The 17,490-nt window shown below is 37.5% G+C and overlaps 1 protein-coding gene across 1 annotated transcript in view; it reads left to right on the top strand.

Annotated features, from left to right (window-relative positions):
* GPR85 (G protein-coupled receptor 85) overlaps nucleotides 1–4,660 on the top strand; it is a 4,842-nt gene extending 182 nt beyond the window's left edge. Inside the window, exons 1-2 of the mRNA XM_032222164.1 lie at nucleotides 1–449; nucleotides 1,907–4,660. The exon at nucleotides 1–449 is cut by the window's left edge and continues 182 nt beyond it. Of these exons, the coding sequence (XP_032078055.1) occupies nucleotides 2,082–3,194 (1,113 nt within the window). The 5' untranslated portion in view covers nucleotides 1–449; nucleotides 1,907–2,081 and the 3' untranslated portion in view covers nucleotides 3,195–4,660. The remainder of the gene's footprint in view (nucleotides 450–1,906) is intronic.
* Nucleotides 4,661–17,490: the final 12,830 nt, after the last annotated feature.

Genomic DNA, 17,490 nt, shown 5'->3' with positions numbered 1-17,490 from the left:
GAGTTCCCAAGCAAGCCACATCTGCTCCGGGCTCGTCGGGATTAAAGCGCCAGCTGGACTCGGAGCCGAGATTGGCGGCGGCGGCGGCGGCGGCGGCGGCGGCAGCACAGACATTTCGCCCACCGCCCCGGACTCTTGCCTGACTGCTCCCGCTGCTCCTCGGAGCGGCGGCGACGGGGCACCGACTGACTACCTGACTGCCGCTGCTGCTGCGTTAGTGGGAGAGATCGTGTGGCTGCGACGGGGAAGACGAGACTAAGCGCTCGAGGATGTTCACTGAGCATGCGCCGGCTGAGACCACCGACTCCGGAGCCTGAGCGACGGCTGAGCCCTGGAAATAAAGAAATAAATCAAGACATGAAAACACCAGCAAGTGGAAAGAAGAAGATCTAGGGAGGGGGGAGGGAGGGGGGGCTTCTCTCTATCTCCCCTTTCTCCATCACCTACAGGTATAAGGGGAAGGCGGCGCGCGTGGATGTGTGTGACCCGGGATTTATCTGCCCGAGGAGGGGGAGATGCGACGTAGCAGTCGGAGCGGGGCTACATGGACCCCCTCCCTCTATTCTTTAAGCTGATCCGGTGTTGTGGGGGCTTCTTGGGGGGGGGGAGTCATTTCTGAATTAGCGAATGAAGGGAAAAGTCGGCGGCGGAGAGCCGATGTCCCCCCACCAGGTGAAGCGCTTGGCTCCGTAAAGCAGACCCCAGGCATCTGCTGGCCTCTCCACGCCGTGTGGATGTAGTGGGAAGAGGGACTGGAGGTCGGGGGGGGGGAGGCATATTTCGCGGGATCGGTGGGTTTATTTGATTGATGGAGGCTCATCTGTGTTAATGTTGATGTGTCTGTTTTTGGAACAATGCTGTCGTAATCCGATCGAGCTCTTGTTTACCGACCAGCAGCGGCAAGCAGGCAGGCAGGCAAAATTCCTGGATGGTGGAATGGTGGAAATGCTTTTTCTTGGCTGCAATGTTGTAAACCTGAGGAGGGAGGAACACTACTGGGAAAGAGGCAAACAAGCAACCTTGCCTGCCACCGCCTTGAATGGCTTTCCCCAAATCCCTGGAAGTAGCAGGACATTTTATTCTAGGTTCAGGAACTGTTTCTGGGAGAGACCATCAAAACAAATTCGGAAGTTCAATGGTCCAAATATGGATCTTTGCATTTTGTGATAATCTGGGTGGGAACTGTCTGAATGAGATGTTTTTTTTCCTGAGGTATGTTTCCTGGACACACATGACTATCTCCCTGGGTATATTCAGTATAGTTCTGCTTTTCCCCACCTCTATATCATAAGAGGACACAAAAGCCCATAAAACACAGGGCTGTCAACTCTTTAGCACAGGCATTTATTTACTAGTCTGAGGAGGGGTTGAACCCAAATCACTGGGAAGATTGTGTTTCTGTAATCTTCTTTCAGGGTGGATGAACTAGCAGGGTGTGATTATATGCCTTTGGAAGCTGAGTTAGAAAACATACATTCTGCAGGGTTTCTTTTGGATGTATTCCATCACCAGCCCAGCATCTGCCTTAAGGCACATCAAACAGAAAAGATGGACATGACAAAGCTATTCAACGGACTTCCTTCCCATTTTATTTTCAAAATATACCAGTGTCAACAGTACTTGGAAATATCTTGTATGAATCCAGCTGTTTGGAAGTAGGGAAAGTACAGGTTTCTTACCTTGCCCAGAGATTTAACTGTAAATAATCTGAGGGATTGTGAGGATTGTAAACCTAAAGCATTGCATAGTAGATGTGCAATTATCACTGAATTTCCCTCAAACAAATAATAGTACTCCAACTTGCAACTTCCTTTGGCTCTCCATAAATTAACATGTTGGTTAGCACATCCTGGCATTATTTGTATGTTGACTTAAGGCCTGATGGCTTGATTTTTTTTTCTTCCAGATATTTTGATGGCACAATGAATCTGAAGAAAAGAGAACATACTATGTAACTAAATCCCAAATCAGACCTGCTTTTGGAATACATTCACAATAAGATGTATGGATCTATTTTTTATTATTCATATATATAGATCACGAGACTTGATTAAGGCAAATTTCTTATCTTCCATCCATCTATGGCGAACTACAGCCATGCAGCTGACAACATTTTGCAAAATCTTTCCCCTTTGACAGCATTTTTGAAATTGACTTCTCTGGGATTCATCATAGGAGTCAGCGTCGTAGGGAACCTCCTGATCTCCATTTTGCTCGTTAAAGACAAGTCCTTGCATAGAGCTCCTTATTACTTCCTCCTGGATCTTTGCTGCTCAGATATCCTCAGATCTGCAATTTGTTTCCCATTTGTTTTTACTTCCGTGAAAAATGGATCGTCTTGGACGTATGGGACCCTCACTTGCAAAGTGATTGCCTTCTTGGGTGTTTTGTCCTGTTTCCACACAGCTTTCATGCTGTTCTGCATAAGCGTCACCAGATACTTAGCTATTGCCCACCATCGCTTTTATACAAAAAGACTGTCATTTTGGACTTGTTTGGCAGTGATCTGTATGGTGTGGACCCTCTCTGTAGCTATGGCTTTCCCTCCAGTATTGGATGTGGGCACCTATTCCTTTATTAGGGAGGAAGACCAGTGTACCTTTCAGCATCGTTCCTTTAGAGCCAATGATTCGCTGGGATTCATGCTGCTGCTTGCTCTCATCCTTCTAGCCACACAGCTTGTCTACCTCAAGCTGATTTTTTTTGTTCATGATCGCAGGAAAATGAAGCCAGTTCAGTTTGTTGCTGCAGTGAGCCAGAACTGGACATTTCATGGTCCTGGAGCCAGTGGTCAAGCGGCTGCAAATTGGCTGGCTGGATTTGGAAGGGGCCCCACGCCACCTACCTTGCTGGGGATCCGGCAAAATGCCAACACCACAAGCAGGAGAAGGCTACTTGTCTTGGATGAGTTCAAAATGGAAAAACGAATCAGTAGAATGTTCTATATAATGACATTCCTCTTTCTCACCTTGTGGGGGCCCTATCTGGTTGCCTGCTACTGGAGAGTTTTTGCAAGAGGCCCTGTGGTTCCTGGGGGATTTCTAACAGCTGCTGTTTGGATGAGTTTTGCCCAAGCTGGAATCAATCCTTTTGTGTGCATTTTCTCCAACAGAGAGCTGAGGCGCTGTTTCAGCACAACCCTTCTTTACTGCAGAAAATCCAGGTTACCAAGGGAACCTTACTGTGTTATATGAGGGAGCATCTGTAAAATCTTTAGTCATGTGAAAACACTACCCTTCTCTACTAAGCAATTGTGGGTTTACTGTTGCCATGTCTTGAGAAGAAGAAGAAGAGGAGAAGGAAGAGAACAGCATTAAAAGAGGAATGTCAGCAATTGTAAGGATTTGGGCAACAATATTCTGCCATCTTTGCAATAGCTCATCATTAAATCCTATTTTGAAATCTAAATTTATTCTTGCTGACCATTGGGGAGGTTTGTAATTAAAGATAAAGGACTGATCCATTGCTCTAAAATGCTTTGATATGGTTGAAATCTAGTAATGATTCAGAGAGTAGTAGGTGTTAGATATATCAGCACTAAATGCTGTATATATACCATGATGTAAAGTAAGACCATCACAAAGGTTAGCATTGGACATCTGAATCAATTTAGTTTGACATAAGGTTAATATGTTGATAAAACTAATTTTAGGCACTGGATGACCTTTCAGCTATTTCATATGATTACTATTTTTTGAAGACTAAAATCTAGGGACTGACTTAAGTCCTGTAGTTGATGGGAAATGATGTGCCATGTAGTGCTGAATTTTCATCCTTTGTTTGTTTAGAGGAACATTCCAAAGCCAATTCTGTCTTCTAGGTTTTTCCTCCACGCCTCTTTTGTTTAAATTAAAGAATTTTAATGTTCTCTGAGTATATTCTTTTTTGTTTAAAATTCTTCCCTTTTGGACGAAATATTACATGCATATAATTGTATTCTCTGTTAATTTCCTTTTTATGTCTTTTTTTTAAAAAGTGTAATTTGATTTAATATTGATTAGACCCATTTTATATTTTCAAAAGCTAGATATCGATTAGATAGGCAACATAAATGAGATTATCTAATTGTAATGTCAAAAAGTAATCCTTACATGGAATATACCACATGTTGCCTTAAAGGATTATCTAGTATCTTCCATTTTGTTCAGTATTTTAGCAAAGAAAAATGAAACGGTCACTCTGTCATTTGGGAATGCATGAAACATCACTTAAATCCTATTTTTATTCCATGATTCCCCCAGATTAATATGCCTATTGCTAGGATGATATGATTTTTTGTCACTCTAAATGTGTTGCCCATTCTAGTTTGTTCTGAGAAACACAGGCAGTCTATGTGTGTTTATATTTTTAAGACAGCTGTCATGGGAAGACCTCAGCCTTAGTAAGATAACTTGCACAATGTGTAAAGATTTATTCTACTGAAGGCACAGTCTTGTTGATACTTTCTGCACATTTTTGGTGTATTAGTTGTTTCAAATTACTTCAATTTTAACTTGTGAAAGCATATAATATGATTTCTAGTACCTTAGAAAGACATTTGAGTCTGTGAATCTTTCCTTCTTTAAGATACAGATGTGTGGATTTCAATATAAAGTTGCATTTACCAAAATTTATTTGTGTAGCCTGTTAATTTTCCTTGGAATAAATTTTTACATTTTTCCACTTTTATAACCATCCTTTCATTATGATTATTAGTAATATTTTATTAAGTGAGCATGAATTATCAAGAATGTAGCTATTCTGGATTATTATTCTTTGAAGTTGCTGTATTTGCAACATGTAAAATGCATGAATAATGGGGACCACAGAATTGATAAATGATATTTTCAATGATAGCACTCTTTGTAGTTATCATAATTATCCTGTTATCGTTTGAATAGGTCAGTTCTACTTACAAGCATTACATGGTATTTGAAATCTAATACAGAGAACATTTTTTAATGCAGTAACTTAGTGAAACAAAACTTTGGACCAAAAGATTGAACTTCTGTGAATAAGGACATGATCATTAATTATTAAATAATACTGTGCCTTATACTTGACTGAAGTTCTAGAACTTGTATTAGTTATCCCAAAATATTTTTGGTTATGCTAATATTTAAAGTGAAATATACAGTATACATAACTAGATACCCCTGGCATAATATTCTTTTAACACACATATAATCAAATAATACAGTTACGGAGTAGGGACTGAACATTGAATGCCTAAATGCATCTTTAAATAATTTCATTTGAACTTCATTCTCATGTTGATGAATTCAAAGGCTAAATTTAGCATGTAGTGTTAAACGCTACAATACTCAATCTTCATCAATGCAAAAACATTTGATATCATAATCTCCAAAATATGATGTGCGTGAACTTAAGAGCCCTCCACTTTATTGCCTGAACCTCATAATACAGTTCAATTAGAGCAGTGGTCTCCAACCTTGGTAACTTTAAGACCTGTGGACTTCAACTCCCAGAGTTCCTCGGCCAGCAAAGCTCTGGGAGTTGAAGTCCACAAGTCTTAAAGTTGCCAAGGTTGGAGACCACTGAATTAGAGTACTGAGATACAAGTCTGATCAAGTCTAATTCCAAAAGTATTTACTTATTTGCATCCCCTCATTATTTTTACAAATAACTCAAGGCAGTGAACATATCCAACACAATTTCCTCCTTCTATTTTCTCCATAATAACCCTGTGAGGTGGGTTTGGCTGAGAGAGAATGACTGACCCAAACTCACCCAGCTGGCTTTCCTGGTTAAGGCAGGATTTGAAACTTGCCATCTCCTATTTTCTAGCCTGGAACCTTAACCACCAGACCAAACTGGCTTTCTTATAATCCCTGAAGATCATGTCTCTTTTTTGCATTTTTTTTTTCTAAACAGGTGTAGGGAAATTTTGGCTTATCCATTCAAACAACCACATGTAAAGATTATGGGTATGCCCATTGTACAGTGTGTATTTACATGATTAAATACATGTGCAAAAGTTTGGAAAATCCCCTCATAATAGTACAAGTGGTGTTGTGTATGGCTGTTCTACATGCATGGAACAAAACTTTTATGAATGAATATCTGCACTGGTTCATAGGTCAGTTTTCAAAATGTCTATCTCAAAGGGTAATTGTCAAGTAAAAAATTTTTTGAGGAGCTTGCAGCATAGAAATAGAGTTTCCCTTCCATGTAATAAGGATACATGAAGCTATTCTATTTAAAGCTAGCTGCTATGATGAATTAGCCTTTAAACTCTGAACATTAATTACATTCATAAGTTATCATTCTCACATTTTAACAATTTAATAAAAGTACAGTTCTTATTGTAAATGCAAATAAATGCAGTCATTTCAAAGGCCATACATTTTTAAGCTTTCTCTTATTCAGCAGATGGCATAAGTAATGGGAAACTTAAAATTTTGATTATATGATTTGGAAATGTTAACTGGGCACTGTTTACCATTTATTTACATTTAAGAAGGAAATTTACAGTGCTGAACAATTAACAACTCAGATTTATATGTGCCTATTCAAAAGTTCTGTCAGTTGAGTTCCTTAGGACCAAGTCTAAGCAACTATGGAACTAGATTGCAAACCAAAGTATTTGTTGTTATTTATTTTATACTAGTCTGGTATTAATGTTAGATTTTGAATGTCAGCATTTTTGCCTCCCAACCCCCATGCCAGTAGAGAGTGGGAATGTAAGATAATCATTTATGAATTAAACTACAAAGAAGGACATAAACATGTAGCTTTGGACTCTGGTTCTAGTTATGCAGAGAATACAATCTTGTCTTCAGAGGAAGCGCTGGCAAGGTTTCTCAATCTGGACTGGTTTCTGAGGTGTGGACTTCCAAGTTGAAACCATTTATTTATATATAAATAAATGAAAAATCTCTGACTTGGGCAATGAAAATATAGTATAAGCCTGTTGAAATACAGTTTCTCATTCTGCTTTCTTACTCTTTATGGTTTTCCTTTATACAAAACAGCATCAGCAAATTTCTCTTTGCATAATTTAACCTTCCTTTAATAGTTCAGATATATGCTTTTAGTGTATTCATGTAAGACAGACTAACAAAACTCTGCCTCCCACATGTAGTAGACTGTAGAATCTTTAACCCCTAGCTTTCATCCCATCTCATCTGAATTTGCCCTTCAGAATGTTGTCTGGTAGTTCCTAAGAAACAATTAGCAGTTTTGAAAAACCTCAGCGTGAACAATGCTTTTTTTTTTTTAATTAACATTTATAGGCCGCCCTTTTCCCTGAGGGGACTCAGGGCGGCTTACATAAAATAGGGAGGGGGGGGTACAAAACAATAAACATAAAACAATACATGAGAGTAAAATAGTACACAACATTCATTCATCATCCGGGTGGGGACAGATTGTGGTCTTTATCCCCAGGCCTGACGGGATAGCCAGGTCTTAAGGGCTGTGCGGAAAGTCTGGACGGTGGTGAGGGTACGAATCTCCACGGGGAGATCGTTCTAAAGGGTCGGAGCTACTACTGAAAAGGCTCTCCTCCGTGTGGTTGCCAGTCGACACTGACTGGCAGATGGAACTCGGAGGAGGCCTAATCTATGCGATCTTATTGGTCGCAAGGAGGTAATTGGCAGGAGGCGGTCTCTCAAGTATTATTTATTTATTTATTTTACTTATGTTAGACCCACAAAACATATCCCTGTCCATTTCCCAGTTAAATATAATCAGTCAACACACTTGGTATAGCAATAACAATAGCACTAGATTTATATACCACTTCACAGTGCTTTACAGCCCTCTCTAAGCGGTTTACAGAATCAGCATAGTGCCTCCAATCGCGACTTTGGAAAGATGGAAGGCTGAGTGAAACTTGAGCCAGTGAGAGACAAACTGCTGGCAGTCAGCAATCAGAAGAATTAGCCTGCAATACTGCATTCTAACCACTGCACCAACACAGTATATATGATTATTGCTAGTGTTTCAATTCAGTTAACTTGGCTTTTAACAAATGAAATAATGAACTTTATAGTTCTCAAAGCATCTATGAAGATTCATTTTCTGAGATTCTGGCTCTGGACATTAGCTGAAATAATATTACATTGATAAAATAACCTACAGATTTTTAAAAAATTTTCTCAATATACAAGTGCTTAAGACTTTTTTTTCCTTTAACAAATCTTCAACTAGAATACAAAAAACCAGGCCCAAATAATGATTTGAGTTGAGAATTATAAATTTAATTAGCTTATGATTCATATTGACAGCTGAAAAAGCATTAAAATGCTTAACTTTGACAGGCATATTTTTTGCCATCTTTGGGTGGATTAAAAAATCATCTTTGAGTTTCCTATTCATTAAATTTGGAGCATGTGAGAACATCTATATAGTAGTGAACAAAGATGCTAAGCCTAGTGATTAATTGTAGAAAACTTTAATTACCATTACAATTGTGCTTCTAAGCCTGTTTTAATTGTTCATCTAAAAATGTAGGACTTCTTCCTACAAATGTTATGGTTGGCTGATCAGAGATCACAGTTATGTTCAGCATATGGTAGTGCAAAGAGATATGAGGTTTGTCCAGTCTTATGTTATGCTACATTTATAAAGTAAATAGCAATAGCACTTAGACTTTTCTACTGCTTCACAGTGATTTACAGCTCTCTCTAAGCCGTTTACAGACTCAGCATATTGCCCCCAACAATTTGGGTCCTCATTTTACTGACCTCGGAAGGATGGAAGGCTGAGTCAACCTTGAGCCAGTGAGACTTGAACTGCTAGCAGCCGGTGATCAGCAGAAGTAGTCTGCAGTGCTGCATTCTAACCACTGTGCCACTACGGCTCTTATGCTCTGGGAAACCCTATTATAATACTAGAAAAGATATAAGAGCAAATATCTATGGAGATTCTCAGTCATCCAGGTCATGGTTTTCCCAAAGGTGCTTTTTTTCAAGAGGCAAGTGGGCTTTCTGGTTTTTCTTCTCATCCAAGAAGCTTCTTCAGCTCTGACTGGATGGTGGGGAATGGAAGGATTTATACCCCTTGCAGACAGCTAGTCATTTGCATTCTTTTAGCTAAGATCACCTGGAGGTTTATCTGTGTTTCAGGGTCACTTGAGTACTGCAAATAGGTGCGGAGCCTTCTTGGAACCATTGAAAGAGCAAAAGATAGCATCAACAACTTCCATGAAGAGAGATGGTCTTTCAGTAGAATTCCATTGAGTTGCTTATTCCTGATAGAAAACAAATGCACTCTGCATAGTAGAAAGCACAAACTCCACTGTAGAAACAGGCTCTTGGGTATAGAGATACAAAGACATGGAAAATGGTGAACAAGAAAAGGAAGCAATGAAGTTGAATTTTAATTCCTATTCCTATCATTGTTTGCACTGGGCAATGCAGAAAATGGGTTTCTGAATGTTTTCCTTCAGTTACCTAAAGCTACATTATTTGCAAGATTTGGCATTGATTTTTTTTTTTATCTTGGGAATATATTGCATACATGGCATTGATTTTTCTAGTTTGACAGCAGCATAGTGGATATTTGGCATGCCTGTTCTATTCTTTTCTCTCTTTTTTGGCTTGGGAAAAAATTGTCAAAACCAATTGGCAGAGATACTTATTTTATTATAATAAATAATTTAAAACTTGAGTCATTAATTGTTCACAGGTATTTTGCTATTTTATTTGCAATTTGTCAAAAACAGATCACAATCATCCCATTCCTGGGCTTCATGATCAACAGCTGAGCAGACAAGCTCTACATATATAACCGTTATTTAACAAAATAGAACAAACATAGCAAAGGAAAAAAGGGAGACAGAGGCTTCTCATATGCATGTATGTGTTGGAAGAAAAATCCATCTGATTCAGTTCCAAGCTGGGAGAAAGACACTGGAAACATGGAGGCGGATTGAAAAGATGGTTTATTGATGAAGCAGAACCACATGTGATTCTGGGCAGCTGACAAAATGGAGTTGAGAATGGGTGGGTTTTATACCACCTTTGGGCTTTGTATTTGAGCTTCCAGTTCCTGGGCAAGAACATGTCCTTTAATATTCTATTGGCTGGTGGGGTCATGTAGGGGTCATAGTTGGTTCTATGGGAAAAAGAGGAAATGCAAATCCTTGGTGTTTGTCTGAGCTAATCTAGTCAACTTCTGATTATTGTTTATCTGAGCTCCCAGGTTTCTGTGACTTTGAAGTTTGGTCTGTTCTGGGGGTCATGCAATGAAGGGACTTGTGTGTTGAGCAATTCCTTTTTTTTTTAAGAAAAAAAACTTTATTGAGGATTTAAAACATTAAATACAAATACCTTTTAAATATTTTTGTGTAAGTCACAATCCTTTTTGACAGTACTATCATAACCATTTACTATTCAAATACATTTTATACATTCCTAATTATTCCTATATCTATACATCTATGTTTCTAAGCTGTACATTTCATGTTCCTATTATTTATCCATTTATACCAGTTTTCCCAAACTGTATAATATTCTGAGTCTTCCTTGTCCCTTAACTCCAAGGTGAGTTTATCCATTTCTGTGCAATCAAGAATCTTTTGGATTATCAAACAATCTGTCGGCATAGTATCACTTTTTCAACGTTGTGCAAGCGCTATTCTCGCTGCTGTAATTATGTGCAAAATTATTTCATCAGTATTTTATCTCTTTCATATACTTTCCCTTAATAATCCCCAGAAGGAACAATTCTCCTTTTAGCTCTATTTGGGTGTTTGTAATTTCCTGTAACCATTTTTGTATTTTAGTCCAATATTTTTTTGCTTTTGGGCATAACCACCATGCATGAAGGAAGGTACCCTGCACCTGTTTACATTTCCAATAGTTTGGCTTTAAGTTCGGATACATTTTTGCCAGTCTCGAGGGGGCTAAATGCCAGCCGTAAAATATTTTGTATTGGTTTTCTTTAGTATGCAATAGATTTTGTTATTGTGTAATTTTTATTCCAAATTCTTTTCCAATTTTCCAACTGAATATTATAACCCAAGTTTTTAGCCCAGGCTATCATTGGTACTTTTACTATTTCCTCAGCCATGTCAAAATTTAGTAAATAATTGTATATCCTCAATATTAATTTCTCTTCTGTACCTAATAGCAGTTTGTCTAGTTGCTTTGGTTCTATATCAATTCCAAATTCCTCTCGATCCTTTTTATATCTAGATTGTAGTTGGAGTTAGGGCCACCAGTCTATAATCACTCCCTGGTCTGTTAATTCCTGCTTGGTTTTTAGTGTTCCTTAGGCATCTAAAATTTCATCGTATTTGGCCATTTTACCTTGGTCTAATGTGTTGGGGTGGATCATCGCCTCCATAGTGGATAACCAGCCTGGGATTTTCATATAATGTTTACTTTTAATCTCCTCCCATGTTCATATCAATGAATCCCTCAAAATGTGTCTATAAAAATATGAGTGTAACTTGCTTCTGGTATTCCACATGAAGGTATGCCAGCCCATCTGTAGGTTGTGCCCTTCCAAGGTTAAAATTCTCCTATTTTTTTAAGTTTACCCATTGTCTAATCCAAACTAAACTTGCTGCTTTGTAATAGGTTTCCCATACTGGGAGCCCAAAGCTACCTCTACTCCTGCTCTTAATTTTATTCGTGCTTTTTTACCTTCCCAGACAAATTTTAAAGTTATTTTGTTTAAGTCTGTGAATAATTTTTTATCCAATTTCACGGGAATCGTCTGGAATAAATAAAGTAATTTAGGTAGGATATTCATCTTAATGGTTGCAATCTTTCCTAACAACGATAATTGTAGTTTTCCCCATACTTTTAAGTCCTTCTTTATTTGTTGGAATAGAGTCATGTAATTATTAAGGTGACCAGATTTTCAGATTGGTAAAGAGGGACACCTTTGACCGGGGGGTGGGGGGGGTTTGATAAAAATTTTTATATGGAACAACAAATTTTTTCATACAACGCAAAAATAGTATTGTAATATTTTTTATTTCAATATAACTACAATTTACAAATATAAATTGTAACTGTTACCAAACATCAAAATTTTGATCACGTGACCATGAGGATGCTGCAACGGTCGCTAAGTGTGAAAATGGTCATCAGTCACTTTTTTCAATGCCATTGTAACTTTGGTCACTATACCACCTTTCTTGCCAAGGTTCTTAAGTGAATAACTGCAGCTGATAAGTTAGTAACATAAGTGAAAATGGTTTCCCCATTTGACTTTGTCAAAAGGTCACAAAAGGCAATTACATGACCCCAGGACACTGAAACCATCATAAATACGAATCTGTTGCCAAACATCAAAATTTTGATCGCGTGGCCATGAGGATGCTGCAATGGTCGCTAAGTGTGAAAATGGTCGCTAAGTGTGAAAAATGGTCATCAGTCACTTTTTTCAATGCCACTGTAACTTTGGTCACTATAGCACCTTTCTTGCCACAGTTCTTAAGTGAATAACTGCAGCTGGTATTTTGTATTTTGGATAGAATATTTTTTTAAATAGTCTAAGACAATTTAAAAAAAGAATCCACACAGAATAAATTGAAGTAAAACATTTCAAAGTATTGTACATATAATTTTTAAAAATAGTTTCACTTCAATTTATTTTGGATAGAATCTTTTTTTAAAATAGCCTAAGACAATTTAAAAAAAAATCCACACAGAATAAAACTATTTTAAAAAATCATATGCACAATAAATAAAATATTATTTTAAAATACATTAAAAAAATAAAAGAAAAAAACCCAGCTCACTTACCAGCAGGCAGGCACTCCAAGTCAATCCAGAATGATGTAGATGTTAATACAAAGAACTGAGCAAATTAAAATGGTGAAATAGTCCCAGGGAAATATTTTTCAAAGAAACTTTGCCACCATTTTTTCCACACGAGCCGATCTCCAACCTCCGTCCCCTCCCCTCCGCGAAATCCAGGAAGGAACACTCATGACTTCTCTAGTCAATGTATTTCCTGGAGCTCTATGGTACTGGGTCATTTTTTTCTTATAAAAGGAGGTAAGGGCGGGGGGGGGTGTTTTCTTGCTTTAACGTTTTAATATCTTCAATGAAAGTACTGAGACAGAGAGAGAGAGGTTAGACAGAGTGTCTTTTGTCTTGCCCCAGTTAGGATTTCTTAAGCAAATCCACTGGGCTTTCAACATGAAGCCAGAAAATCGGGACCTTTTAAAAACGCCCCGGGACACAGGACAAATTGTTATAAATGGTGACTGTCCCGCCAAAATCGGGGCGTCTGGTCACCTTAGTAATTATCCTCTTTTATTGAGGAGCATCATGCTGTTAGCCAAATACCTAAATATTTAATCTTCTTTGCGATCTGCAGCCCCATTCCCTTCTCTAATTCTCTCTTCTGTTTAACTGTTAAATTTTTAACTAGCATTTTAGTTTTCTCCTTATTAATTGTGAGGCCTGCTACTTCCCCGTATTTTTCTATCTCTTGTATTAGTATTGGTCCCGATTTCAATGGCTCTTCTATAAAGAATACCAGGTCATCGGCCAACGCCTGGACCTTATACTCTTCTTATTTAATTTTAGTTCCTCTTACTCCCAAAGTCGATCTAATTCTTATTAATAAAATTTCTAACGTCAATATGAATAGTAAAGGTGACAGTGGACATACCCCCTTCATTATTACAAATGGTTTTGTATTCCCCATTTAATATTATGCTTACTTTCTGGGTGGAGTAGATTGACTCTATCATATTTTCAAATTTCTCTCCAAACTTCATTTCTTTTATTTGTTGGGTCATGAATTGCCAATTTATCTTATCAAAGGCCTTTTGGGTATCTAAGAAGACCAGAGCTGCCTGTTTTTCTGTGTGAGCCTCATAATCCTCTAATATATTAATTACCATTCTTATATTATTTCTTATTTGTCTCAGCAGTAAGAATCCATTTTGATCTGAATGTATATTTTCATTTAATAATTTATTCATTCTTTCTGCAATAATGTTCATAAATATTTTGTAGTCAGCATTTAAAAGAGAGATTGGCCTATAGTTCTTAATTTGTGTGCCATCTGTACCTTCTTTCAAAATCAAGGAGATATATGCTTCTCTCCACGATTCTGGTAGCTTAAGTTCTATCAAAACATTATTGTAGACTTCCAGTAATAACAATTCAATTGGTTCACCTAAGTTCTTATACATTTCCCCTGATAACCCATCTGTCCCTGGGGTCTTGTTGGTTTTTTTTTACCTTTGAATTGCTTCCTTAAGTTCTTCTAATGTTATCTCCCTATTTAATATTTCTCTTTTCTCTTCTGTTAGTGGGGGGCATGTTTTCTCCTTTGAAATAATCCTTTATTTTCTCTATTGAAAGGCCTTCTTGTTTGTAAAGCTCCTGAAAGAAGTCTAGTGCAATCTCCCTTTTCTTGTCTATATTGCTTTGTAAATTTCCGTTCTTATCTTGTAGTTGCTGGATTATTCTCTTCTCTCTCTTTTTAATCTATATGTTAACCATCTCCCTGGTTTGTTTGCATATTCAAAGTGGTTTTGTTTTACAAATTTTAGGTGTCTTGCATTTTTCTCCTGATCCACTATATTCAATTTGTGCTTGGCTAGGGCCCTTTTACTTTTAATTTGCTCATCCCCAAGCTTCTTTTGTAGTTGGGCTTCTAACTGTTTAATCTTCTCCTGTAGTGTATTATAATTTTTCTCTTTCCCCTTATTTTTCTTAGTGGTATAAGCTATTGTTAATTTTCTTTTATGTGCCTTCATTGTGTCCCATAGGTTTTATAAAGAGGAATGTTGTTTTTTATTCACCTGAAAGAATAATTCTAATTTTTTGTAATCCATTTAATATATTCCTTTTGTTTTAAAGTTTGTAAGTTCAGTATCCATCTTCCTCTCTTCTTTCTTTGTTCCTTCCATGTTATTACAAGAAGATTATGATCTGTAGTGTTGGGCAATTCCTATTGTGGCTAATGGCTTTTGTCCTGTGTTGGATCTTGGGTGAGGGATTGCTTCTAATCCCATCACTCTGCTTTTGTTAGGGGCAAACTTTGCTGCAAGTAGTTTTGAAATATCCTGTCTTGAATGGATTTCTGCCTGCAGTATTTGCTTTGCTTATGAATAGAGCCATCTAGTTTCTTCTTTCAATAAGCTCTTTATCTCTAAGTGCTTGCATCTGCTGTGGGCTATTAAGAGAGACTTTGGGGTTGCTTCCTGCCTCTAAAAACATGTTTCTCCATTTCTCATTAAAGGAAATATAATATTCAGCCTTTTTAATATTTCCCAAAATATTTCATTCTTCTTGGGGGTAGATGCTGACTTTCTACATATGTAAGAATTGTAATGGAACTAAGTAGGAGTTTGTTCTACTTTTTGATAATATATTTCATTTTTCCATTTTATGTGCTGTTGGCAACCATAAAAGTATCTATATAAATAAAGACACACATATGGAAAGTCCTAGAGTTTCCATGAGCAATAAACAAAGATATTTGTTCTCTTGTTTAAGTAATGCATGAAATTAAAGGAGGGTTCAGGCCTTTTCGGGAGCTTTAGTCCTTAAGGGCATGAATATCAACTATGTGTCACAACACTTAATTGCAGCAATAGCTGATTTGAGCTGTGGGAAGGGCACCCCAAAAGGACAGGGCCAGAAACCTCACAGCACCAGATACCTTAGAAAACAGTACCAAGAGACTCAAGCCAGCCCTTCCCCTTTAAGAAAGCCTAAAAGGAAAGTCCCAGCCCCGGCTAATTGAAAGTCTGGGGGTGCTGCCAAAAGCTATTAACTAGAAATAACAAAAAAACTGGAGTATGAGGGAAATCCTAAAAGTACTCAAACCAACTAAAAATAACTCACCTGGAACTTCCCTTTTCCTCTTTCCTGGCAGAATTAACCCCCAGGATAGGAAAGACAAAGTCCCAGGAACAGGATTAAGGCAGGAAGACAGAACTCAGAGCAATCATCTTAACTAAAGGCGCACACAAAATCTGATCAAACCACACAAACTTCAAAAGCAAAATGGGTATAAAAATCCATAAACTTATCATGCCACTCTGCTTGCAAGGGACACTTGAGCTGTGCCACTTTTTGCTTCTTGCCTTCCTATATTAAAAGAATTCCATTTTCTGGCAGCTGGCTTCTGCATCCATTTCTTCTCATTATCTGTGGTGTGTCCCAGCTGGGAGCGAACTGGGGAAATTTCTTCCAACAAAAAATTATTTACTCTGCTTTCCTTGTGCTTTCCTTTTAACTTTATTAATATTAAGGATTAATTCCTAGAGTAGCCTATTAGGATTCATGACTAAAAGCAGCAGGATTTTTTCTAAATTAATTTGAAGTTACATTATACAGTTCACTTAATTTTAGAAAATCTTGTTTGGTTGTATAAATGGGTTACCAGTACATGCCTAGATATTTGTGTCACTTCAAGACACTAATTCATATTTGACTTATTTCCTCCCTCACACACATACAAAGGAACTGATATATAAAATAAATTGAATAATATCATTTGAAAGATACTAAAAAATGAAGAACTGTAATAATTCAGTGCAATTTTGTCAACAAGAATATAATCATTTTTATTTTAGATTTAGATTTGCTTTTCACCAGCCACTACATGATGTTTGAAAGAGATATAGGCAACTGAAAGAGGCAAATAAAAGACAACTGAGAGAAGGTATACAGTTTAGAAAATTTCTAATTTTGGGGGAAAAGAGAACTGAAAATAGACATCACAGAAGAGCATAAAATTAAGCACATGCAGAGTTCTGGTTTAAAAATCCAGGAATATCCAATGAAGCTGAAGGATGAACAAGTCATGACCAATAGCAGGACCCTCAGCCCCCCCCCCCCGCCCCACCCAACAGTGTATACTAAACTATAATATTGTATTAGTGGTACGTGTTTACACTTTTAAAGAAGATTAAATGCTCACATAGAGAATAGGATTATGAATGCACGCAAAGTATGATAGCTGTATATTATCTATAGAGATGGGAAAAAGAATAATTCAGCTGAGAAACAAGGCATAGTATTTTGGTTTAACACATCTCATCTCTTTTTGATTGTTTGATTTCTAATGATTTGTGATATCTCTGTTCCCTGGCAGTATCATTCACTGGAAATGTTTACATGGAGGACAAAATGATCTGACTAGTATGACTTCAGAAATAGTTGCCATAATAATGGAGGATCTTTTTCCCTTGGCTTCTGTGTCTATAGTTGTGCACAAGAGGCATAGTCATAATAATGTTTTTGTATTACATGTGAGGACAATCTGTCTGTGTTATCCCACTGATTACAAGTGGTGATCCAGTTAATGTGACTTGCTAGATGGGTATTCCTTGTGTCCCTCTGAAATTGTGGGCTTGGCGGGAAGAGAATGACCATTCTAGATAGGTGTATGCCATCATTCAGTTAAGGATTTGATTTATTTGTGCTTCTTCCCTCAGTATCTTAAGGCATGATATCGGGGCATTCTTTCTAATATTTCTTTCGTTGATAGCAATAGCAATAGCACTTAGACTTATATATCACTTCACAGTGCTTTTACAACCCTCTCTAAGCC

Source organism: Thamnophis elegans, chromosome 7, assembly GCF_009769535.1.
Source record: "Thamnophis elegans isolate rThaEle1 chromosome 7, rThaEle1.pri, whole genome shotgun sequence".
NCBI lineage: Eukaryota > Metazoa > Chordata > Lepidosauria > Squamata > Colubridae > Thamnophis > Thamnophis elegans.
This window is presented reverse-complemented; position numbering and strand designations above follow the sequence as displayed.